This window comes from Trichomycterus rosablanca, chromosome 17 (genome assembly GCF_030014385.1).
Source record: "Trichomycterus rosablanca isolate fTriRos1 chromosome 17, fTriRos1.hap1, whole genome shotgun sequence".
Taxonomy (NCBI): Eukaryota; Metazoa; Chordata; class Actinopteri; order Siluriformes; family Trichomycteridae; genus Trichomycterus; species Trichomycterus rosablanca.
The window spans coordinates 2,940,720-2,965,882 of NC_086004.1; the positions used below are offsets into that span (position 1 = coordinate 2,940,720).

The 25,163-nt window shown below is 37.1% G+C and overlaps 4 protein-coding genes across 8 annotated transcripts; 3 read left to right on the forward strand and 1 right to left on the reverse strand.

Annotated features, from left to right (window-relative positions):
* Positions 1–48: 48 nt before the first annotated feature.
* Positions 49–6,481, forward strand: ing5a (inhibitor of growth family, member 5a). Of its 3 annotated transcripts, none has more exons than XM_063012451.1 (8): positions 49–148; positions 2,007–2,078; positions 2,190–2,356; positions 2,454–2,565; positions 3,896–3,992; positions 4,333–4,468; positions 5,637–5,698; positions 5,790–6,481. In XM_063012451.1, exons 1-8 carry the CDS (start codon positions 112–114, stop codon positions 5,827–5,829), a joined length of 723 nt encoding a protein of 240 aa, XP_062868521.1. In that variant the 5' UTR covers positions 49–111; the 3' UTR covers positions 5,830–6,481. The 3 variants fall into 3 exon arrangements, with proteins under 3 accessions (XP_062868521.1, XP_062868524.1, XP_062868522.1); XM_063012454.1 differs by lacking the exon at positions 49–148 and adding an exon at positions 536–548; XM_063012452.1 differs by lacking the exon at positions 49–148 and adding an exon at positions 1,671–1,689.
* Positions 6,482–8,257: 1,776 nt separating this feature from the next.
* Positions 8,258–10,560, reverse strand: cep19 (centrosomal protein 19). 2 transcript variants are annotated; one of them, XM_063013122.1, is made up of 3 exons: positions 10,440–10,560; positions 9,337–9,485; positions 8,258–8,776 (listed from the first exon to the last, which is right to left on the reverse strand). In XM_063013122.1, the coding sequence occupies exons 2-3, from the start codon at positions 9,464–9,466 to the stop codon at positions 8,424–8,426; spliced, it is 483 nt and encodes a 160-aa protein (XP_062869192.1). In that variant the 5' UTR covers positions 9,467–9,485; positions 10,440–10,560; the 3' UTR covers positions 8,258–8,423. The 2 variants fall into 2 exon arrangements, with proteins under 2 accessions (XP_062869192.1, XP_062869193.1); XM_063013123.1 differs by lacking the exon at positions 10,440–10,560 and adding an exon at positions 10,251–10,326.
* A 267-nt stretch (positions 10,561–10,827) lies between these two features.
* Positions 10,828–15,580, forward strand: pigx (phosphatidylinositol glycan anchor biosynthesis, class X). Of its 2 annotated transcripts, none has more exons than XM_063012868.1 (6): positions 10,828–10,911; positions 11,121–11,202; positions 12,188–12,320; positions 12,845–13,043; positions 13,135–13,235; positions 14,261–15,580. In XM_063012868.1, exons 1-6 carry the CDS (start codon positions 10,848–10,850, stop codon positions 14,393–14,395), a joined length of 714 nt encoding a protein of 237 aa, XP_062868938.1. In that variant the 5' UTR covers positions 10,828–10,847; the 3' UTR covers positions 14,396–15,580. The 2 variants fall into 2 exon arrangements, with proteins under 2 accessions (XP_062868938.1, XP_062868939.1); XM_063012869.1 differs by lacking the exon at positions 10,828–10,911 and adding an exon at positions 10,997–11,044.
* A 286-nt stretch (positions 15,581–15,866) lies between these two features.
* On the forward strand, positions 15,867–24,141 carry pak2b (p21 protein (Cdc42/Rac)-activated kinase 2b). The gene is made up of 15 exons (XM_063012392.1): positions 15,867–16,080; positions 17,547–17,840; positions 18,023–18,129; positions 18,609–18,759; positions 19,834–19,865; positions 19,972–20,091; positions 20,270–20,405; positions 21,206–21,269; positions 21,351–21,399; positions 21,481–21,593; positions 21,808–21,925; positions 22,141–22,240; positions 22,398–22,594; positions 22,980–23,117; positions 23,336–24,141. Exons 2-15 carry the CDS (start codon positions 17,651–17,653, stop codon positions 23,420–23,422), a joined length of 1,602 nt encoding a protein of 533 aa, XP_062868462.1. The 5' UTR covers positions 15,867–16,080; positions 17,547–17,650; the 3' UTR covers positions 23,423–24,141.
* Positions 24,142–25,163: the final 1,022 nt, after the last annotated feature.

Below are 25,163 nucleotides of genomic sequence, written 5' to 3' on the forward strand. Positions count from 1 at the left end.
ACCAATGACAACACAGCAGCTCATGAATAATTAATTAGATACCAATGTTGTTCTACTTCACGCGGTTTGATCTGATAAATAAAATATACAGTTTAATCTAAAGGAGACGGAATGGCGACCGCTATTTATTTGGAACATTATCTTGACAGTGAGTATACGAGTTCCGTTGCTGAGTAATAAATCGTTATTATTGCTTAAATAAACCGGGAGGGTTTGGTGTTTCCCAGCAGGCTCAGTTCTGGTCTGCGCAGCGTCTAATATCAGCAGGCTAAGCTAAGCTAAGCTAAGCTAGTTTAGGCTAACTTAACCTAACCCAACTATAGCTGATAACCCTGGCCTGGTGGAATAGAAATGTCTTAAGACAATTCACTAATAAAAAGAATTACCCGAAAACAATCTTAGACACCTGGTGTGTGTACAAAGTGATAATAATGTAATGGTGTTAAACAACATACGGTTTATATAGTTGCTGTCTATAAAGTTTCCAGCATTTTCTACCTAGCTAACAGTTTAGCCAAGTTGACAGTCAAAACAACACTGCTGCTCTGGTAAATATATCTATTTTGCAAAAAAACATGTAATAAATGAATACATTCTGGTAGTTAGTTCATTACTAACCGTGCAGCTAAAGATCTGTTATCAAAACTGCTTTACAGATTTAATCAACACATAAAGTCAGATGTAAACAAACCGACAGTCATTTTAAAATGTGCACGATTGAAATAAATCCTTAAATGCTGATTTTAGATCATCAAACAGTAAATAATACTGGGAAAATAAGAAATATTTGAGTTAAATACAACACATTGAGAAAGTTATCATACACCCATACAATAATAATCATTATTATTATTACTATTATTATTATAATACATTTTTATTCATATGCTTATTGTTATTATTGCTATTATATATATAGTACTATGTACATAGATATAATTCCATATATGTAAATAGCTTTAGTTATAACTTTATATTCATATTAATCATAGACACATGTTTACTGATATTCGCTGTTTTTCTTTGCACAATGCTACTATTTGCACTTCTGGTAGATGCTAACTACATTTCGTTGCCTTGTACCTGTACTGAGCAATGACAATAAAGTTGAATCCATCCATCCATCCATCTACAAAGTAAAACACCCTAAAAAGTCAAACTTTAGTAGCATAAGAGCAATATATACTATTCACATCATTGTGGAAAAAATAAAGATCACTGATGTTTGCATAACTGCTTTACTCAGTGCTCGGGTTCCAAACACGCAGTGGTCATTTCCAAACAAGCATTGATTAGGTCTCATCACACCAGCAAATGTGTTAACATTATAAACAATCACACTCGATAAACAATCACTCATCTGTTATACAGTGTTAATAACAGCAAAGCACTAAATCACACCAGATCTGTTCTTGATTTATTTACCTGCAAACAGATTACCAGCTTTACAGATTCAATCAACACATAAAGTCAGATGTTAACAAACCGACATTCATTCCCAAGTCATTTTAAAATGTGCACGATTGAAATAAATTCTTACTTAAATCCTTAAAGGTACAAATTCAACTAGAACTGAAGTGGTCCTGAAGGCTGTCATAACAAAGAAGTTAAATAAAAACAAAATTGTAAATCAGACCCTAGGGCTGGGCGGTATTTTTTAAGATTCTGACGGTTTCATGGTATATCACGGTATGTTTTTTGTATTACTGGGACTTTTTATATATCTGTGGCTTATTCTACTGTCATAAGTACATAGAATATAAAAGGTTTTAATTCCACCATGTATATAATGAAGGGGGCGGCACGGTGGCTAAGTGGGTAGCACTGTTGCCTCACAGCAAAAAGGTCCTGGGTTCGATCCCCAGGTGGGACGGTCCAGGTCCTTTCTGTGTGTAGTTTGCATGTTCTCCCTGTGTCTGTGTGGGTTTTCTGCTACATTTACATGTAAAAGCATATAATCACTGTTTGTACTGGTTAATAATCAGTAATATGTTCCATCAATATAGGCATCGAAAATTTGCCATGTGAACTCCAGAGAAACTTCACCCTAATGCGAGAGCTCGATGACAGGACAGAAGGTAAATCAGAGCATGTTTGTATTTTTATGCAAATCGAATATAACCTAAATTAGTTTCTTTTCTTTTAATGTTGGTGTGTTTTTAAATACATGTTCTTCTCTGACATGATAGAAAAGAAGGTAGAGATTGATAAACTTGCAGAAGAGTACATCAGTAATGTGCGGAACCTGGCGTCTGAACAGAGAGTGGAGCACCTACAGAAGATTCAGAATGCTTACAGCAAATGTAAAGAATACAGCGATGACAAAGTGCAGCTTGCCATGCAGACATACGAAATGGTTAGTAAGAGTAAAACCAATTCCAAACAAGCTAATTTGCTTTATCTGACTGCATTGCGGTGAAGTGAACTGAATGGTCATTTTCGGTATTTCTCAGGTCGACAAGCACATCAGAAGGCTGGATGCAGACCTGGCACGCTTCGAGAACGAGCTAAAAGAGAAGCTGGATGTCAGTGGCTATGAAAGTCCAGATAGCAGAGCACTGAAAAGTAAGACTGCACTCTTGTACAAGTTCAGGACATAATGTTACATGAATATGTTGCTGTTCCAACTGGCTTGACAATAAATATACTATAAGGCCAGAAATATATGGACATTCCTCTTTATGATTGAGTACATGTGTTTTAGCCACAGTCCTTGCAAATTCATGTATACAAACTGACAAAAAATGTATTTTATGTTTTTATCCTAAGGCCCTTGCCTACTCCAGTTTGACTGTCCTTTTGCACAAAGCGAGGTTTATAGAGACCTGCTTTACCCAAATTTTGGTTTATGGGAACTTCGGTGGCTTGCATAAAGCCCTGAGCACTACAGAACACCAGAGGAAGAAATTAGTACATCAGTTTCGAGTCAAATCTTTTTGTCCAGCATCAACATTTAACTGAAACGTTTCTCTAGATTGACTTTTGTAAAGCATAACTAGTTGTGAGAGCTTTTGTAATTAAAATTCTTTGGGGAAACTTCTACATGCCTTTTCTACCACAAATGACAGGCTTGACTTTAAACTGAGGCATTAAATAAGGTCAGAGGAATGCATTGTCATTCAATCTCAGTCTGAAGCCATGTGGCTAAAACTTGCTTACTCAGCAAATCTGTGTTTATGAAAGATTTTCTTGCTTTAAACCAGGGGTGCACAACATACGGCCCGCAGGCCAGACACGGCCCGGTAAAACTCTCAATCTGGCCCGCCAAATGAAGTGCTGATGCATTTTTAAATAAATGATGCTGTCACTTTAAATTCACCGGGTAATTCCATGAAATTGCAACTGAAAAGTGACTGCTAAATTAAGTAAATACAAGTAACTTCAGCGGTACCATGTCTTTGTCCAAACCAAGTATGAGTAAAAAAAAAGAAAAGTGGATCTCGAGCATAGGAAATTTAACCCTGAATGGACATACAAGTATGTTTTTGTGAAACGGGCCATGGCGTTTTCTCATGTCTGGTCTGCTTGGAGTGCATGGCAGTGGCAAAGGAATATAATTTACGGAGGCATTACGAAACAAAACACCCAAAACTCGGCGATCTCCGGGGTGAGGACGGAAAGCAAAAGATTAAGGCACTAAAAGACTTGCGACCACCACATTAATCAGTTGGCGTCAGAAGTACGCTGCAATATCTCCCATTGACCGAGACGTTTCTTGTAAGTACCTGATTTTATGTAACTGTATTACAAATTCATGTGGACAGGTCTGTAAAAATGAAATTTTTAAAAAGTGAAATCGGCCCTTGGTAAAAAGAAGTTGTGCACCCTTGCTTTAAACAAAGCACACTGTTAATAACTGGTTATCTAAATGGATTTGGATTTTCTTTGTTTGCAGAAGGAGGTGGCAGAGGGCTCAAGGAAAAACGAGCATCTAAAGGCAGAGGGAGAAAGTCAGACGAAGACTCGCCAAAAAAGAAGAAGATGAAAAACAGGTTAAAACAAAGAGAAAACGATTCATTCTTTAGCACATGGTGTTACTTGCTCTTTTATTATTTTAAACTTCAGAGGATACGCCCAGTAAATTGTCTGGATATCAGAAATAACAGATAAGGCACTGGTGACAGTTACTCTTACTTGCTAGTCTGATATGTTGTAAAACTGTAATCTGATATCATCTTATTTACAACGAGGCTTTCAAACTTGGAGGCTTTGTAGATGCCTAACTAATTTTATTCAGTCGCCTCTCTCATCCAACCACCTGTTAACAAACATCATGTGCAATATTTTAATTAAACTTCAGCAAAATTTAATTGTATATATTTTTCTTGCCAGCCCTGAATTCTCAGAATCCATGTTGCCTGTGCATCCGTCAGATGTTTTGGACATGCCAGTGGATCCCAATGAGCCCACATACTGTTTGTGCCACCAGGTCTCATATGGAGAAATGATTGGATGTGACAACCCTGATGTAAGTCCTAATTGTTGTTGTTTATTATTAATAATACATGATTGGCTCTGTCTCTGGGGACGGGCTGGTCCCAAAACTGGATAAAATTAGGAGGATTGTGTCGGGAATGGCATCCAGTGTACAAAAAACCTGTGTCACATCAGGAATGATCTGCAGTACTGACCCCTAACTACAGGAACATCTAAATATTAACAAATATATATATATATATTTTAAAAATGTGATTGTCATTAAATGCACTTCTTACAAAGGTGTTAAACAAGACTGTAAGCTTATGTCCCAGTGCTTTCGAGAGGTATAAGAAAGTGCCCAAGTCATATCAATTAGCAACTTGCCTGTGGTACACTATTATTGTTTAGTGGCTTGTTTGTTCGTTTGTTTATTAGGATTTTAACGTCATGTTTTACACTTTGGTTACATTCATGACAGGAACGGTAGTTACTCATTACACAAGATTCATCACTTCTTAAGGTTATATCGAACACAGTCCTGGATAATTTAGTGTCTCCAATTCACCTCACTTGCATGTTTTTGGACTGTGGGAGGAAACCGGAGCTCTTGGAGGAAACCCACGCAGATATGGGGAGAACATGCAAACTCCACACAGAATGGACCTGGACCACCCTACCTGGGGATCAAACCCAGGACCTTCTTGCTGTGAGGTGACAGTGCTACCCACTTAGCCATCGTGCCACCTTGTTTAGTGGTAGTGTTTAAGGTTGTGTCATTACTATCTTGTAACAAAAGGTGGACTGTATGATATTTCTCTTCCTCTGAGCAGCTTTTGGATCCTCTTAGTTGTAAAACTTGGTACAACCCCAGATATAATGGCCACTGTGCAATATCAGTCTAAAATATTGACCTAAGCTAAAGGATGTACACTGCCTTCTTGAAATTAGGCCTGGTAAACAACAGGCTCATAAAAACTCATTTTTCTTTAAATTTGCCATATAGTTTGGGATTTCTTTAGCAGGATACACCTTAACTTCTTAATTGCTGGAATTCCTATAAGATAATTTGTAAAGTAAATTTATTTTCTTATTTAAACAACTCTAAAATGAAACAATATAGTATTTACATTCTGATATTTTAACAAGATTGTACAGTCTTATGAATATTGTGTGTCATTACAATTTCTTGACCACATTTACTTGTCTTTTGGAAACAGTGTCCCATCGAGTGGTTTCACTTTGCCTGTGTGGATCTTACAACAAAACCTAAAGGGAAGTGGTAAGTCAGACACCTGATGGATCAGAAAATACAGAATTACCAACCAGAAATCCGGTTATAGTGACTCTAACGTATGCTTTTTATTTGCTAGGTTTTGTCCGCGGTGCACCCAGGATCGGAAGAAAAAATAAGATGTTTTTTAATATATTACTTTTATATATGTATAAGTATGCCTATATGTGTATTTTGTCTATGTGGTAAAATAGGATTTTATGTACAGTATATAAATATATATATCACTTTCTATATAAGTATGATGAAGAAAAAGAGGGCCTTTATTTTTTGATGTACTTGAAATGTGTCCATTTGTTTATTCAGGAGTTGAATACTGTGCTGAAGGTAATTCTATATGTATTCTATGACAGAATATAAAATATACACATGTGTATAAATATAGCAGAGTAGGATTTCTGGCTTTATGAACTCTAAGCACCAAAACTATTCTTGTTGTACTTTTATTTTACATGTTTATACGCGTTTGTTATTTCTGCCTTACATATTTATGTCAAAGAATTTACTTTTAAAATGAACGCTTGTACATGTGTGCACTTGTCCTGCTGGCTGTATATTTTAAAGGGAAAATGTTATTTGATTTGCATCTGAACTGGAAAGTGTTTCCATCTCACTGTCCAGAGGAACAGGAGCTCATTACATGGAGATGCAACCTGGCATTGTGTAAACTTTTGTGTCTGTTTCTCTGTGTATATTTTGTAATTACACTTTAGAAATGTTTCCACTACCAGCTTTCATGCACTTTCATTAAAAATGATTCATTATTTAAAATGAAGCTTCTTAGAGTCTCATGAGAGTTAGGGTTCAGTCATTGCTACCTGTCATTGAGTAAGGAAATTCACATGTTTGTTTCTTTACTCATGACATAGAGGGAGCCCGTTCACCCCGTTTTTGTGTGGCTCTGAACCCACTGTGACACTGACCAAGATTAAGTGGTTAGTAAAAATAAGTAAAATGTCTTGACATTGATTTGTGGTGATCATCGGTGTGGGTGCTGCACAGGTACAAGGGGTCCTGGGTCTAATCCTTACACCCAGCCATCCCATCCTGTCTCTAAGGAGTTTTACATGTTCTCTCTATGCCAGCATAAGTTTTCTCTAGGTTTCCAAAATATTACAGTAGCTTTATGCTGCTTGTAGTTGCTTCTATGTGTGAGTGACTGAAAGTGTTAGTACTGATGTATGCTGCTGTGCTGTTTTATTACCCAACGTGTCTGTTAATTCAATACATACACAATATGGACCAAAGTATTCAGACACCCCTTCTAATTTTCAGCAATCACAGTTGTGTAATGTAATAAATCAATTATATAAAGGAAATTATATGCTCCCAATTTTGCAGCACTGTGCGTGACACAAGCTCTATAAAGACACAAGAAACTCCAGTGGCCTACACAGAGCCCTGACCTCAGCCCCACTGAACAGCTCTGAAATGAACTGAAACATCAACTGAAGCTTTTTTGACCATTATCAGTGCCCAGCCATATAAATGGTCTTTTGACTGAATGTACACCCAGTCTCACAGACAATAAGTCTTGTGAGAAGCCTTTCTCAAAGGAGTGAAAAGATCACACAGAGAGGTCACTATTTTAATGCTGGGATGTTCCTTAAGCTCATCGTCACGAGTCCAAACAGTGGCCACTTTTTACCATATATTGTATGTTATGTACACAGTAGTCATGCCACTGCTGGTCTCGCATGATTTTTCTTCCTACAATACATGACAGTAATTGAGTTAGTATTAAAAATGTGACAATCAAAACATTCCTTTGCTTTATTAAAGTGCTCCAGTTTTATTCTACTCATTTTATTTTATATATCCGGTGTTTATGGATATGTGGGATATGTCATCCGTGCAAACCGTAAATATTTCGCAATATTTGTACACCATGTTCAGTGTCCTCTGGGTCAAATATGTTGTTGCACTGTAGAAAATAATAAACATGTAAAGCTCAAGAGTGCTCACTTACCTAATTTTGTATGCATATGTTTTTATTCTTTTTTATTGCTCTCTGGCAACCTTTGCTGGCTGCATCTTCATACTGGCCTGAGTTGTTGCAATACCAAAGAAGTAATTCTTGGTATAGAACACACTGCCTGAGAAGGGGAAAGTCTGTTTTTGTTGAATCCCAAATATTAGGGGTTTAGTTGTTGTTATAATAAAGCCTCTAAGTCTTCTCCTGTTCAGCTGGATGGGATTGAAGAATTCAGTACAAGGACTCTGAAAGGACTTTTCAGTTCAGAATCCCTCTGGTGTGGACTCATCTTTAACTTAAGAAAACCTCCGACACAATACCCTATACCTACCATTTTTTTTCTGTCTAGGCATCCTTTTCATTTTGCACACAGCTTAAGAGTTCATAGAAAAAAACATTTTTGTTTCTCATCTGATCACAGATCCTGAATTTGGTGATAGTTGTGTCAGTTTGTGGGTTAAACCCTGGTAAGCCCAAAATGCTGCCATCTTTTGCAGCTTCACATATGTGAAATTCTGGCCTCTCTAAACATCTTCCTCATTGTGTGTAGAGGGCAAAATACAATTGCACTGTTCAGGTTTATTAAGCTCCTTCTTTATTATTGCATTTTAGGTGTTCAGCTATTCATTTTAACCAAATGTGCCAATAATTTTGTACTGTACATGCTGACTTGCACTAGTGGGACAAAGTTACCAATGTTCACAATCACTCTCTTAAGCTTTGACAAAGTCAAATCTGCTAAAACTCGTCGTCTGACTGGTCCCAGCTGCAGGTTTCCCGTACGCTGTTTTCAGGAAACTTCACCTGGAGGTCGTACACAAAGTCTGGATCGTCCTTGTGGCGCCGGTTGCGCTCAAACAGTTCGTCCATCTTGGCCTTGCGCTTCTTGAGCTCTTCATCGCCGAGCTTGTTCAGGTCTTCCTCGTGTAGGTCAGCGCTTCGCTGTACTTTCAGACTCTCCTCCACACTCAAACCCTGCATGTGATCCCGCAGCACCGTGTGCAGTCTTACCAGCTGTTCCAGTGAAACCGTTTCCAGATACGGAGCATGGCGGGCATTATGCTTCAGTCTCTCTGCAGCCCTGCTGCAGTCTGGAGGAGATACACATATATATTACACTTATCTTAGTGTTTCTGTTCCATGTCAACGAGCAAATCAGTGAGCTCATCCATAAACTTATAGTTTAACTCAAAGCCCAACTTGTGGTAGTGTTACATGATTGATAGGGCAAAGAGGAAGGCCATCTCTTTCACCCAGACAGCAGGGCAAATCAGTTTTTGGTTTGTGGCCATTGTTGATTTATGGCATTTTAAGACACAAGCAATAGGGTCAACATTTTTTACTGCACTATTCTAAGCCACTATCAAAATATCAAAATTGTCAGTTTTACTGTTTTTAACAAAAAACATATGTGTACTTAAATAACTTAAATAAGTAAAACATAACCAATAGTAGCTTTTGGCACTCTAATTATAAAAGTGAAATTGGACTTATTAATATAATGTTTTATAATAGACTAAGCTGCAAAATAATATAACACATTCATGCTTTAAGCACTTCACTGATAAAATACCATTACAGACCAACTAGGACTTTTTAAGAACATTTTAAGACATCGTAAATAAGCAGAACTGAGATGTGAAGCACTTACCTGAATACTGAGAAAAATTTCTGACAGGCATCACTCTTTTACGCAGTTTGCTTGAATCTTTATTTTCATATATGAGGATGATTGAAGGGGGATTAAAGTTAACCCCACACTGCTTGGCTATAACGGACATGCTGTATGTCTTCTGCTACCTGCACAGTAAGAGTGTATTTATTTATTAGCATTTTAACGTCATGTTTTACACTTTGGTTACATTCACGACAGACACGATAGTTACTGGTTACACAAGATTAATCAGTTCACAAGTTTAATGTCAAACAGTTGTGGACAATTTGTATCCCCAGTTCATCTGACTACACGTCTTTGTACTGTAGGAGGAAACCGGAGCTCCTGGAGGAAACCCACGGAGACACGGGGAGAACATGCACACAGAAAGAACCCGGATCACACAGTAAGAGAAGGAGTTAATAAGTTTAATAATAGTAAAATACTTCAACACAATCCATATAATATATACTCTAGAATCTCTACACGCTTGGGAATAGAGAAAAAAAATTTAAAGTTGCTTTTAATATTTCTTTTGGGTTCAATCCTAAGAAGAGACTTATTTAACTTGTTTTATATTAAATGAATCAGTAAATAATACAAAATACACCATCTGGACTATCTAATACTAATAATTAGATATGATCATATGTATCATACATTATTGATCCCAAAAGAAATTAAAGCCCCAGTAGCATTATACAACAAATAATTAACAGTACAGTACAAAACAAAAGCAAACAGAAAAACTAGAACTGAGTATTTTCTTGTATTTTACATAAAATGGATAACTGGTAACTGTAACTGTGCATGAGGTTTAGTTTCAGTTATACATATACATAAATATACAGTTTTATATATTTTTTTATTGATGTTAATCTCGAACAGTCAAATAAAACTAATAACCAAACCTGGCTACACTGTCTGGTCCAAAAGTGTGAGAACGTCAACATCTCCATCTTCATTGTGTTGTAGTAGGTTGCTCGTTGCCATAGTAATGACCATACCAAGTACCATTAGCTAAATGAGCTAATAAGCTTCCAGCCTATGCATATACAACATAATACTCAAACTGTTTAAAATATATTTGCTTTTCCTACCTGTTTTGAAGAACATTAATTTCATGCCTGATCGGATTTCTTTTGCCCAGCTTTTGATTGTTCTTAGCTAAATTGTAACTCATTAGCATTAGCGCTCCCTCTGTGTGTGGTACGAATGAATACGGAAGTAAACAGCAGTCATCGGCTTTGTCCCAAACACCACAATAATGGCTACGTAGTCCACTAGAATCGAAGATCAAAACTAAATTATGCACCACACGATTAACATATTCTCATAAAAAAGATTACTCGTGTTATTTAGACTGTCTAGATTACAAAGTATAGGAATTTTTTTTCGACACATAGTACACTACTACTAAGCCTAATAGAACCTAGTGCACTTTTATACGGAATTTCACGTTATTTGGGATTCAGCCAGAGTAAGGCATGGCGTGAATCCAGTCCGCCATGCTCGTTTTATATTTTGTTGTTACTTTTTCCTGTGTTGTACTTTGTGGAGCCTCGCATGAAGGTAACAGCTTAATGAATAGTGTGTAGTAGAAGTCTAAAAGTCTGATTTTAAAAATAGGAAAACATATATCTGATAATGAGCTTTGAATACTGCACATTTTGACTCGGTGATGAAGCTCCAGTCAGTAGATCAGGTAGCAGGATGTGTGTTTTTCTGATGGTACATTTGTATTATTGAATGTTTTTGCTGTACTTGCTGCTTGATTTCAGATGCAGTCGGTTGTGCTTTTGCTTCCTCCTGGCTTGAGTCTGTGGTACTGTCAATGAAGCTCGCCAAAAAAGGGTTCCACAGGTAACACTGCATTGACAATCATCAGGGTGTTGGGAGTCACTGTTCACACATGATAATCAAATTTGATTAAATGTTAATATTTTTGGTAAAGTCTTTGCCATACTGATAGACCTCACAAAGGTATCTCCTACATCTGTCAGATAAGGCGGCATGGTGGCTCATTATATAGATTGTGTTGAGGTATTTTACTATTACCAAACTTATTAACTGCTTCTCTTACTGTGCACTGTCGTCTCACAGCAAGAAGGTCCTGGGTTTGATCCCCAGGTGGGGTGGTTCGGGGTTTCTGTGTGGAGTTTGCATGTTCTCTGTGTGGGTTTCCTCCGGTTGCAATGAGGTGAATTGGTGATACAAAATTGTCCAAGACTGTGTTTAACTTGAACTGATTAATCTTGTGTAAGCAGCAGCTACCTGTCCTGTCATGAATGTAACCAAAGTGTGTGAAAACATGACATTACAATCCAAAAAAATAAATAAACATCTGTCAGATAGTAAATGCTTTAAAACAATAATTCCATTTTTATCTTACAACAATAATCTCAAAATTTTCTTATACTGGGAAAAAAAAAAAAAAATTTACCAAAACATCTCAAAATGTATTTTAATGGAAGTCTAAGGGCAGTCGTTGAGTCAGTGACATAGTTTATTATTAAGAGTAGTTATTTGGCAGGGAAATGTATAATCATTTCTATAAAGTTGAAATAGTCTTACAAATACAAAACGCCTTTTTAAAAAGCCTTTTTATATAACAAAATGGTCTATAGATGAACGGGGGAAACATTATTATATCGGAAATGTTCAGTCTAAAACAATAAAAATGTAAAAAAAATTTATATAAAAACTTTTTATAGTAACTGGCATTATATATACACAAACAGGTGAAAGATACAGTGTTTCTTAAGTCAGGGTATTTCGAACAAAAGTATTGAATTAAACTGTCAAATCAGTATGACTAAATGTATTTTTACTCTGTATGAACCTTCAGAGATCTCCAGTATGAGGTTCAACATGATCCTCCTTCACATCCCGTCAAAGCTCTGCTGGTTCACAGACTACCTCGTGGAGTGTACATGGATCGTTATCAAATTGCAGACCTGAATAAAGACACAGGATTACAGGTGAGAGCAGCTCAATCTTTTTTTCAGGATTTTATCTTTATATATTCTGGTATCAATTTTATTTCTCAACAGCTTGCAGTCGGTCTTTCATTTATAAAGGAACACACCAGGCACTGGCGCTTGGGTGGAGCAGCAATAAATTACGCTAGCTATCTACCACTTAGATCCAGAGTTTGAAACCCAGTGGTGCTTTTGGAAGGCCAGGAGTCTACATACAGACATGATTGGCCATGTCTTAGGGTGGGTGATGGCCAAGGGCCAGTGATGGATTGGCATTGAATTTAAATATTCATCAACTGCTTTATACTGGTCTGGGTTGCCTGGACAGTGTGCCAATACATCACAGGGCTTCAGATGTAGCCAGTCTGTGTAGACACCTGAGACACATCTGAGATTTAAACCTTAATCTCACCCGAGTGTCTCATGTATTGCCTAACATTTTAATATAGTCACATTACTACTAGTAGTTTTATAGTACCTAGTTAGTTTGCACCCATGTTAAAACAAATCTTTCCGTTTTAAAGGCGCTTCTTGATTCACCAGTTGATCTTGAGAGTCCAGCCCATCTGTCCTCCAGTTTCTCTGCACTAGTCTTCCTTAGTACACCCGGACCACTACAGGCAACGGTTCCTGTCCATGGCCGATATCACAGGCCCTCCAATACAGGTGGATGGGAACACGTCACCATCGAGCCACCAAGACTGCTGCTACGGCAGGAAAGTTGTAAGTATCTCATAGTGTACACTTCTGCTCTTTTTGGAGTGTTACACTAAATTTCATTGAATGTTTATATTAACATGTTTTTTGGTGGTAGGTGGAACCCTAGATCCTAGCCTGTCACACAGCGTGGTAAAGGCACCGTGCACATTCCAGAACGAGAGTGTTTGCTCATGGCTGGAGATCCATGGATTACAGGTAACAGAGCTTTTTTAATACTGATTAAAGTGAAGTGTATTACACATTCAGACAATGTAATCTGATGTATCAAATTAAGAGGCCAACAAATTAATATAATACAATTTAGAAGTGATAAGTAAAAAGAAGTTAATCACCTGATAAATGTACTGACTCATTTTTAAGCTGGATATTTAAAACATGAGAGCAATAAAGTGACAACAAGAGTAAATTAAAATTAAAAGATCAAAATATAAATGGTTACAATCAGAAGGACCAACTATAGATGACTGGCTAGAACTAACTAAAGAAATGTATTTCATGGAGAGGATAACTTTCTCGGTAAATGGATGTATTCAAAAAGCATTGGAGTAAATGGATAAAGTATCTAGCAGAAATGACACCAGATGTGATAACAACAATATGTGTAGAATGTAACGACTGAGGGGTTTATTATTTTGATCACAATGGAATTCAAATGTATGACTGTTTTTGTTAGATTGTATTTAATTATTCATTTATTTATATTGTACTATGATCTAGAGTGCAATGTGTTCCCTGAATGTACACAGTTTAATGTTCTTAAGAGAAAGAAAAAAAAGGTTAAAGGTATTGTATTGAAAAAGCTTATGTGTTTTGCTTGTAATGCCTTTAAAAAAAATAAATTAAAAAAAATAAAAAATAAAAGATCAAAATGTAATTAAACAATTTTCAAATTGGTGTATTACAAAAGTAAAGGAGCTGTCAGCCTTATTTTCATATAAGATGTTGACTGGTAGAGTCATATCTTTAAAACTGGATAAACTGGTGTCTTCAGTCTCCTAAAGATTATTAAGTGTTGTTTAGGGAATGTGTTGTGATGTAAACATGATCATGTCACAACACTTTGGAAATATTTTGAAAGCATTAACTTCTGTTTTACAGTTCCAAAAAACACTGATTTTGTTTTTCTTACAGTTTCATGTATTCTCAGCTTTTCTGAAATAAATGTTTGTATTTTCTTATTAATTCTGTTTAATAATTTTACTATTAATACTCCCTTATAGGTGTCTAGAGTGATTTTCGAGATACCAGTGGGTGATTCCTCTCTGACCAATCAAGTGTGTGTAGTAACACTACTGGTAACCATGTTGTGCTGCATTTACATTTGTAAAGCTCTCTGGAAACATGGCATCTTTTAAAACTGATTTTAAATCAATGAATGAGCAATATCAAGTGGATTGTTAAATTAAACAGAATTGTGTATATATTTGTATGTATATGCAGACTTTCCATCACTTACTGATTTTTACTGACATATGTGAATGTGTGATAAATGGAAACAAGTTTCGTTTGCTTGAATTTGTTTTATTGAAAGTAGCATCGATTGGTCTGGTTTTGTAAAATTTTTTGTTCCTCTTGATTAGGGTTATGATGGATGCCATACGAAAACCATTTACAAATACGACCTGTACAAGGCACTTACTTATCACAGACCACCACACACTCACAATTTCATTCATCTGATTTTGGGGCACTTTAAAGCAGCCAGTCTTCCTATTCAAATTAAGATCAGATGCCAGCCATGGAGGATATCAAGTATATCATTAAGGGTGAATTTATTTTGTATTTTTTTAACAATGGTTATCATGTGCTGTCAAAATAAATACAATAGAACATACAAGTTTCTCATCTTAAAGCTCTGAATCACCTAATGTTCTTAGATTCCTTGAACACCACATTTTTCATCCATCCCCCTAAAACATAAGGGTGTGTGTGTGCGTGTATAAAACTATATTAATAGGTGAGGGTGTGGTGTAAGTTCATAAACAACATAAAGCAGCCAGATAACATGAAGCAGCCAATTCACCTACTGCATGACTTTGATAGGTAGGAGGAAACCTGAATGAAAACACACGTGGACAGAGAGAAAACAGAGACCATAGGATCGAACCCAGGCTCCCAGGACCATTATTGCTGTGTGACACCTACATCTGAATTCATTATTATTATATAATGTATTTTATTCTGATTTGATCATGCATTTAATGATTTAATCTGCATTTGGGTGGCACGGTGGCTCGGTGGATAGCACTGTGGCCTCACAGCAAAAAGGTCCAGGGGTTCAGTCCCCAGGTGGAGCGGGGTCCGGGTCCTTTCTGTGTGGAGTTTGCATGTTCTCCCCGTGTCTGTGTGGGTTTCCTCTGGGAGCTCCGGTTTCCTCCCACAGTCCAAAGACGTGCAAGTGAGATACAAAGTTGTCCATGACTGTTGGAAAACTTGACCTGATGAATTTTGTGTAACCAGTAACTACCTGTCCTGTCATGAATGTAACATAAAGTGTGTAAAACATGACGCTAAGGTTTTAATAAATAAATAAATCTGCACTTATGTGAGGGTCTTTAATCTTGATGGGTGTTTGCCCAGAATTCCCTTATGGGAAGAAAACGCTCATTTGTTTTTCCACCCGCATTCATACTAACCCCGCCTTCTGAAACGGTATTTGTAAGTTAACGCAGATTTCCTAAGCTCTGATTGGCTTGTTTCTTAAACAGTGATGAAATTAGCCAATCGGCATAGAAGAAATATTGTGTCACAAAACAGGTGCCTTTGGGAAAAAAAGCTACCGCTCCACGCAAAGGGGATAAGAAAAGTGGCAGCGGGTGGGAAACCACCCCCTCTGTCTGATTGTGCTGAAAATACTACAAAGAATGAAGACTTTTGCACAAGTGTAGCTCTGATTTTCACTTTAATCACAAGTATTTGCTGTATACGTGTGTGTTTAGTTGATAAGAAGGGTGTAGAGCTGGGTGAGTTGTAATAAAGCAGAGTTCTGGAGTGCTTTCTGGCAAAGTTTTGGGGAAGTTTGCAGAGTGGAGCTGCACAGGTGAGCTGCTTATTCACATCTTTAATCATATTTTGTTTTTATTAATAGTAAATACATGCTTATTTAAAAAAGAAAGTGAAACGAGAAACGTTTAGGAGTGTTGTTTAGACTAGACAGCCTTAGTTAGCATTACAGCTAGCCTGTGATTGTTTGTTATTGTTGTATCGTTTACATCAGATTCAGGTTGCCATCTAGTTAATTCAATAATTATACACATATTTAAACTAATTAACCACACATTTAATTTAAATACCTCTCAAATTCAGTGTTGCTAATAGACAAGTACAACACGGTAACCTAAAGCTACTGATAGTTGATAGGGTTGGTCGATATCGAAAACATTATCGCGATACTCAATCACAGCACGTCGTTTGAGTATCGCGATATTTCATGGCTTTGAGAAGTTTCCTGGTTGTAGTTTAACTATTGAATTTAGGGGCTAAATTGGCCCTAAATCAAGCATTGTGTATTAAACAGTCAAGTTGAAAAGCTTAACTGATTAACATTTACATTAACAGCATTTATCAGCCGCTTTCATCCAAAGCGACTTACAGCACTGTGACAGTATACAGTCTAAGCAATTGAGGGTTAAGGGCCTTGCTTAAGGGCCCAACAGTGGCAGCCTGGCACGGTTCTTGCAGACATCTTACATTGGCAAATCTTTAAATTTGCATTAATGGCATCTAGCAGGCATTTGGCATTTATTCAGATAAAGTCTAAGAGAATACAATGCAAGCGTTTGAGGGTTAATGCTGTCAACAAGGTGCCGGTGATAATCAGCAGCTACCACCAACCCTGTTCGATAAAATGCATGATTGCAAATTTTGATTTATTCAAGGTGAGAGTATACAGTCTGAGCAATTGAGGGTTAAGGGCCTTGCTTAAGGGTCCATCAGCAGCATCCTGGCAGTGGTGGGGCTTGAACCAGTGACCTTATTGATTACTAGTCCAGTACCTTAACCACTGGGCTACAATTGCCGTACAGTCCTTAAGTCTTCCACATTTAACTTTTTATTGGATTTTATGTTTAATTCAATACATGTCAATAAAACAAGAGCACACCAAAGCAAAGCTTTTGCAAACATTTGCTCCATAATGCAAATAAGTCCTAGATAAGCTGCAGGAAATAAACAGTGGGCTAGACATTTCACTGATGACTTGTTGTGCAGTAAATATGACTTGGCATGCAGTGTTACACTTCACCTCTGAAATCATTATTTCGCAGCATTATGAGACTGTGAGTCCTACAAACGTGGTGGATTTTTTTATGCATTAAATATTCTAAACAACTGTAAATTGGGATGTGGGATGTTTGGTAGACTGTTGTGTGTTAAAGTGCACAGTTTAGTGATATGTAGGTTAGTAAGTGTATTGAGCTGTTCTGTTTCAGGTTTAATGTGTGCACTTGTATATCTCACCTGTGTGTTTCTCTGTGTACACCTCCCTTCATTCACTCTCTTCCTTAGTTCTAATTCCTCTGGTTCTTACCTTCATCTGCATTTCTTTTCACACGTTTCCATCCATCTCTGCCTTTTTCTTTTTCTCGCTTGTCTATTATTCCTCCTGAACCATGTGTGACAATCTGGACCATGAGGACAAGCCTCCAGCCCCACCTGTAAGGATGAGCAGCACAATCTTCAGTGGCGGTGGGAAGGATCACACACTGCTGGCCAATCACAGCACCAAGCCGCTGCCGTCCGTGCCCGAGGAGAAGAAACCTCGCAGCAAAATCATCTCCATCTTCTCTGGTGCTGAGAAAGGTTTGTATGTTTGAGAGTGTGAGAATGTTTGTGTGCATAAAATGAATTGGAACAAGATCTAATTGTACTTATGTGGATGAACCTGATTCTTGCTTTGGTTTATGACCACAGACAGATAAATCCCTTTTAGTTCTGTTTTGCTGAAGTAAGATTGCTTTGCTTGTTTTTTTCTTGTGCTTTAGGTGGAAGGCGGAAAGACAGAGACAGGGAACGTCCCGAGATCTCTCCTCCCTCAGATTTCGAGCACACCATACATGTAGGCTTTGATGCTGTCACTGGAGAGTTTACGGTGAGAGACGTTTTTGTCCAGGAATGCAAATACGCAAACCATTTTTTAAGTAGATGGTGAGGTTACAGTAAGGTCAGACACTAACCAGTCACTAGCCAGATTAATGTGCAGTCATATCAAGCTTAACCTATACAACAGAATGTTCTGGACATTTTGGGGTCCAAATTGACCTTAAATCTGCCCTTGTTATCTTAAAGGTTGAGCCAAGCATTGTATGTTATGTAGTTATTAAGATGAGGAGAAGCTTAACTGATTTGACCATATTTATGGTTTAGTTGCATTAAACATTGATCACAAGTGCTTTCTAACATTGTCCACAAGGCATGATGGTCTCATTAATGGTTTTGATTGATACAAAAACTTCTGTGTTTAATCAGTCCAAGAAGCTGAATAAGCATGTACTGTATGTATGAACACTGACATACTTATGCAGTTCATTTGCAGACACCAATATCTTCTATCTGTGCTTTGTGTTGTAGGGAATGCCAGAGCAGTGGGCACGATTACTGCAGACATCCAACATTACCAAATCTGAACAGAAAAAGAACCCACAAGCTGTGTTAGATGTTCTCAAGTTCTATGACTCTACAGGAAACACGGGCAGGCAGAAGTACCTCAGCTTCTCCTCAGGTGAAATCTTAGGGTCTGTTCAAAGAGCATGCACGCCCTAAACTGCTAAATTATTATCAGATCAGAATTGTGTTATCATTTTATCCACTTTGCACAGATATTTTAAATAACAAGTCAAGTAGTCCAGTTTCTTTTCCAACTTTAGTTAATCATTCTGAATAATAAAATCTGGGCATCCTCACACAAACAGCTTTTAAATGGTTGTTGAAATATATATTTACAAAATGTTAAAATTGTATTGATAGTTTCTAGTTTGTGGAAAAGATAAATATAATTAACATTGTTTAGGTTGATGCATTGATGATAACTATCGTGTGCAATATTATAATGTAATCTGATTTTAGGCTTTGTTTATCTTAAGAAATATGAGAACATTTTCTGAATTTGCTTAGTGTAAAAGTTCGAACACCCCTGGTCAAATTCTCAAATCATGTTGTGTATATTTTCTAGGTGAAAAGATCATTAACCTTTTACAGTGAACAATTTTTTTGCACAATTGAATGCAGTTACATATTGTAATTTTGCTGAATTTAACATATCGGGGGAACTGACACAATAGCTTCAACTTTAATAAATTATATCACATGAAATATTTATGGCAGATTTAACGTTTTAGGTGTCATTTTCCAAAGTGTTACATTTAGTGTTGATTTATTTTCATGTAGTAAAGCAACAAAAAATGGAATTTGACCTGTGGTGTTCAAACTTTGTGTCTAAGACACAAAATAAAACAAAAGAATTGAACAGCTACATGCAGGCTAATCAGTTTCAGGTGCTTTCAGCTAATTTTGTCAGAATTAGATTAAGATTTAACTTGCAGTATGCATTTGAGTGAAGGAGCACAAAACCTTGTTTTTCATTATTGTTAAGAAAGAAACACCGATAGAAAGATAGGAATTGTATCTGTGATTACAGAGATAAACATGCCAAGCAGCTCCAATAAAGCTGTCAACAGTATTGAGTTTCTAGGAATAACACTGATAGAACAAATGACAAACTATTGGATATTTATTGGCAACTCTTCCCTGTGTGTATTGTATGTAACTCGTGTTTTTCCACTCAATGTTTGTATAGAGAAGGACGGCTTTCCTTCAGGAGAGCATTCGGTAAGTATTGAACAGTTAACAGAACTTCCAGAACCTGTGTATATATGTATACATTCTTACATTCTTGAGAGTTCTATAGCAATTCATGTTTTGTATTTGAATGCAGCCTGTTAAAAAGAGCACAGAGAAGCCGTCACCAGGCATTAAGAACATTGATGATGACGAAGACGACGATGAAGAGTCGCCGCCACCTGTTGTCGCGCCAAGGCCGGAACACACCAAGGGGGTAAGTAATGCCCGTTTACAATGAGGCAGATATCTTATCCTAATGATTATTCAGAAGTAGTATTTGGAATCATCTGCATTGAAAAGTATATAATGAGCAGTGATGCAAGCTGTCGCAGTTGAATGCTTAATAGACGGGTTCATTACATGTGCATTTCGTTTCCTTCTGTACTACACAGGTGAACACGCGTTCTGTAATTGACCCCCTCCCTCCACCGGTCACCTCTCCTGATGGAGATGCTGCGTCTAAGGCTGCGGACAAACAGAGAGCCAAAAAGGGCAAGATGTCTGACGAGGAGATCATGGATAAATTAAGTACGTCTGTGTACTTACTTACGTGCTCATTCTGCTTCTTAGACTGATTAAACACAGAGGTGTTTGTATCAATCAAAACCATTAATGAGACCATCATGCTTTGTGGATCAGGTCACAGCTGATCAGTCAGTGAAGTGCGTTATCTGGTTGCACTTTAATTTAATTGCAGGTTAATTAACAAGTCCTTTCTTTTGTCCCACACCATCATTCTGAACTGTCGGTTACAATTAGTGTATGTAACTACGTAACATTACAAATCTAGCATGTTCTTTAAGCTGGTCTAGTTTCTGTTGTAGTTTAAATCTGTTTAAGAATAGTCAGCGGCTAGCCTCGTGTTGTTGTTGTTTGAAATTCATTATGATTTAAATGAATAGGCCTTTTCTAGTGACCATGGGGCAGCCTGTGTGGGGATACTGTCTTTCTTTCAACTGTGGCTGTCCACTTACCTGGTACAGTGGATACACCTGTCCAGAATACTGATATGACTAGTTAATTATGCATATTGGTGCTTCATTTACTGTAGTAAAGATGATTAAACTTCTAACGCTGGCTATTAATTAATTATTCATTTGACTGTGTAACTGTACACAATTCATTTTAATATCTGTGGATTTCCTTCGTCATTAAAAAGAGATCGCAGAGATTCTTACATGTTGTATATTATACAGGGTTATGCAAACTGCAAGTTTCTGGTGTGATTTTGGCTTCAAGCCTGAAGCAGATCTTACACCTTTACCCCACATCTTTAGTAGCTTTCCGCTATTAAACTAAAACATTTCTCTCTGCTCTTTCGTGTTTAGGAACCATAGTCAGTATTGGAGATCCTAAAAAGAAGTACACGCGATATGAGAAGATTGGACAAGGGTGAGCTTTGGTTTGGAGCTTAAGTGCTGATAGGCTTCACGTATTGTGGTATCCAGGACATAACATTTCCTTTTTTCACAGAGCCTCAGGAACGGTGTTCACAGCCATCGATGTTGCTACCGGACAGGAGGTAAAGAAAATTGTTGATGATATGTACAGTATATGTAGTTGTATATCTTCATTAATTTGTCTTTTTCTCATTGTTTTGTAGGTGGCTATTAAGCAGATCAACCTGCAAAAGCAACCCAAGAAGGAATTAATTATTAATGAAATTCTTGTGATGAAGGAACTTAAAAACCCAAACATTGTAAACTTTTTAGACAGGTACCTTATATATCTATGTCTTTCTGTAACTATACTCTAGGCAAACGTAACCCTGTCCCAATATTAGAATGAGCGTGATTTTCATACACACAAAGTTAATTTGTTAAAACATAATTGTCTTCTCTTCACATTTTTAACATTTTGGGTTGTACATTAATAAGGACTTTACAATGTGTCTTAGACAGTAGTACTATAATGCAATTCTTGTTTATAGTTTTCTGGTAGGAGAAGAGCTTTTTGTTGTAATGGAGTACCTGGCTGGCGGTTCACTGACTGACGTGGTGACGGAAACGTGCATGGACGAGGCTCAGATCGCTGCCGTCTGTAGAGAGGTGAGAAAAATGCTGTCAAACCTGCAATGCCCAGTTCCATATTTCCATTAATAGATTCTTAAATCATTCGTCCTCATCATGTGAAAGCAAACAACAAGGTTCTTAGAGGAACATATGGCCTATTGGAATTTCCTCATTCTTCATTAATTAAAGACCACCTAGAGACATTCAGCACTTACATCACCTAATAATTATTGTTTCTGTTTATTTTGCAGTGTTTACAGGCCCTAGAATTTCTTCATGCCAACCAGGTCATTCATCGAGACATCAAGAGTGACAATGTGTTGCTGGGAATGGATGGCTCTGTTAAACTCAGTATGTCAAAGCACAGAAACAGAACTAGAACTCGACTCCCAACTGAAATTCTGCTGAAACATGTTGACTTGTTAAAATAAGGACGTTAAAATACTCTTATTAAAACTTATTATTCATTTATTTTTTTCTGATTTGTTTCCGCTTGTGCAATTCGCAGCGGACTTTGGTTTCTGCGCCCAGATCACTCCAGAGCAGAACAAGAGAAGCACCATGGTGGGCACGCCATACTGGATGGCTCCAGAGGTCGTTACCCGCAAAGCTTATGGGCCTAAAGTGGATATCTGGTCTCTGGGCATCATGGCTATTGAGATGGTGGAGGGGGAGCCACCGTACCTTAATGAGAATCCACTTAGGGTGAGTTTAGGCTTCATATTTAGCCTTTTTTTTTAATGTTGGAGTCACATCCCACCACTGCCAAGCTGACGCTGTTGGGCCCCTAAGCAAGGTCCTCCAAACTGTATTAGTCATAATTGTAAGTTGCTTTGGGAAAAAAGCGTCTTCTAAATGCTGCAAATGTAATGCAAATACTTGATGTGTTGCTAACTTGGTTGGGCTTGTATGGTGTGTAATGTGATGGGTTTTTTTTTATTTAGTACCATTTTTTTGTGATTCCTCAGCACACTAGTGTAAAGAATGTAGTTTAGGATGTTGCCATCAGTTTAAAAGTTCATTAAACCATCAGACATTCAAGTTGATTTCGACCTGTTTCATCCACTTCCGTCACATTTGCTTGTTTTAGGCACTTTACCTCATCGCCACTAATGGAACCCCGGAACTACAAAGTCCAGAAAAACTGTCGCCTATTTTTCGGGATTTTCTGGCTCGCTGCTTAGAGATGGATGTAGAAAAGAGGGGCAGCAGCAAAGATCTTTTACAGGTAAATAAGAATGAAGTGGGGTAATGGAGGAGAGTATAGAGTCGTGTACCAACAATGTAATCAAATTCACAGTTTACAGTACCAAGCTTTTCTTGTATGTACACCTTATTCAAGCATGGCACTCTTCTAAACGTCTTTTAGAAATTGTGTTTTAATAGTCAGAAAATGCAATATAAAATGCAGTGCATATTTTTTATTTGACTTTGTTTTTCCTGTAGCATCCCTTCCTCAAACTGGCGAAGCCTCTATCCAGCCTCACTCCGCTCATTTTTGCTGCCAAGGACGCCATGAAGAACAACCGTTAGTACCCTTTCTGGATGGGCCATGCTGTGAAACCCAGCAAACTAAACTGACTCAGACCTGTGCCACGTTTCATACCACTGTGCCAACCAGTAATGCCAAAAGAACATTTCTACAAGTATTTCCACCACACTGCAAGGATTTCTCTTAATGTGGATGGGTTTGTCTATAATGTTACGTCTCCGTTGTGTCACTGTAGCCTTTCTTACATGGTTTTAAGCTGCATGGGATTTCATCAGTGTTTCTTTGTATTTTCTATCATCTGCAGGATATCACATTTGTCCTGAAGCATTATCACTTAGGAAGAAATGTGTTTGCTTTGTTAGTTACATTTCTATAAGGAAAGTGATTACCGTGAAACAGTCCCTGTTGTGTCCATTTTGTCTTGTTTCCTTTAATATTGAAGGTAGGGCAAATAAAACCACTGTGACCAGTAGAAGTTTTACTGGTTACCTGGTTTTATTGTCCTTTTAAGCATGAACTGTTGTATTCCGGAATTGTGAACTTTTTTCTAACACCAGGAAAACATTCATAAGGTAAATTGTGTATGTTATGTACTTTAAAAACGTTTTTAGACTGTTTGTGTATGAATGTTTTGTAGCAACTAACATTTATTACAAGATAAATACAGCGGTCAATGTCCTCTTGTTAATGTGTTTTTTATTACTCCTTTAAAATCAATTCATTATTATTTAACATGTTTACAACAGAAATGAATTACCAAAATAGCAAAAAGATTTTTTATTAAAATACTTTGAAACCAATTGCCAGATTGTTTTAGCCTCTAAAGTAGGCAAAAGTTGTTTGGAACTTTGCTGTGTAGATGTCAGTTTGTGTTTGGAAATGTGGCTTTGTTTGTGTGCTGTTCTCTCTGGACCTGCTAGTAATACAGACTGTGAGAAGCCCAGTCACCCTACAAACATCATCATCCTAGGAATGATTTGTGTAAAGGCATGCTACTCCATACTGGTCTTGCTCTGCACATTTTAGGTTTTTCCTTCTCCCAGCACACCTAATTTAACCTGATTAACACACTTTAAAAGTGCACAGTTTAATCTTTTTACCATTTAAAATAAGGTGGAACTAATCAAAAGCACAATAAATCAAATGTTACTGGAATGTAATCAAACCAAGTTTATCAGAATTTTAATAGCACAGTACCTTATTAACTCGGCTTGTTAACAGTCCTCCAACCAGTCAAGATGTAGCCATGTGTCTTTTATAAAGCACCCACACACACTTTACTGATCAGCTTAGCATCTGAAGATTGTGTCGTATAGTTGTGGGTAGGAATCATAATAGCTGTTGTAGTTCTGAAAGTTCTGAAAGATTGACATCTAATACATATAGTACTCTGTACACACTGTACATTACAGTATATGCACTACATTGTATACACTATACGGTATATGCACTACATTGTATACACTATACATAAGACATACACTCTACACTATTCATTATGTACATTAAATACTGTATACACTATACGTTACAGTATATGCACTACATTGTATACATTATAGTATATGCACTACATTGTATACACGATACATTATAGTATGTGTACTACATTATATACATTATACATTATAGTATATACACTACATTATATACATTATACATTACAGTATATACACTACATTATATACATTATAGTATATGCACTACATTGTATACACTATACATAAGACATACTCCACTGTTTGTTATGTACATATAATAGTGTATATATACACTAATAAA

What these genes read in the sequence shown, in the direction of transcription:
- pak2b (XM_063012392.1), top strand. Translation starts at nt 17,651, where the DNA reads ATGTGTGACAATCTGGACCATGAGGACAAGCCTCCAGCCCCACCTGTA. An exon ending in GTACCTCAGCTTCTCCTCAG is followed by an intron (nt 18,760 to 19,833) that starts GTGAAATCTTAG and finishes ATGTTTGTATAG; the next exon opens with AGAAGGACGGCTTTCCTTCA. An exon ending in GGAGATCATGGATAAATTAA is followed by an intron (nt 20,406 to 21,205) that starts GTACGTCTGTGT and finishes TTTCGTGTTTAG; the next exon opens with GAACCATAGTCAGTATTGGA.
- cep19 (XM_063013122.1), bottom strand. Translation starts at nt 9,466, where the DNA reads ATGTCCGTTATAGCCAAGCAGTGTGGGGTTAACTTTAATCCCCCTTCA. An exon ending in AAATTTTTCTCAGTATTCAG is followed by an intron (nt 8,777 to 9,336) that starts GTAAGTGCTTCA and finishes TATCTCCTCCAG; the next exon opens with ACTGCAGCAGGGCTGCAGAG.
- ing5a (XM_063012451.1), top strand. Translation starts at nt 112, where the DNA reads ATGGCGACCGCTATTTATTTGGAACATTATCTTGACA. An exon ending in AGATAGCAGAGCACTGAAAA is followed by an intron (nt 2,566 to 3,895) that starts GTAAGACTGCAC and finishes CTTTGTTTGCAG; the next exon opens with AAGGAGGTGGCAGAGGGCTC. An exon ending in ACAAAACCTAAAGGGAAGTG is followed by an intron (nt 5,699 to 5,789) that starts GTAAGTCAGACA and finishes TTTATTTGCTAG; the next exon opens with GTTTTGTCCGCGGTGCACCC.
- pigx (XM_063012868.1), top strand. Translation starts at nt 10,848, where the DNA reads ATGCTCGTTTTATATTTTGTTGTTACTTTTTCCTGTGTTGTACTTTGT. An exon ending in GCCAAAAAAGGGTTCCACAG is followed by an intron (nt 11,203 to 12,187) that starts GTAACACTGCAT and finishes ATGAACCTTCAG; the next exon opens with AGATCTCCAGTATGAGGTTC. An exon ending in ATAAAGACACAGGATTACAG is followed by an intron (nt 12,321 to 12,844) that starts GTGAGAGCAGCT and finishes TCCGTTTTAAAG; the next exon opens with GCGCTTCTTGATTCACCAGT.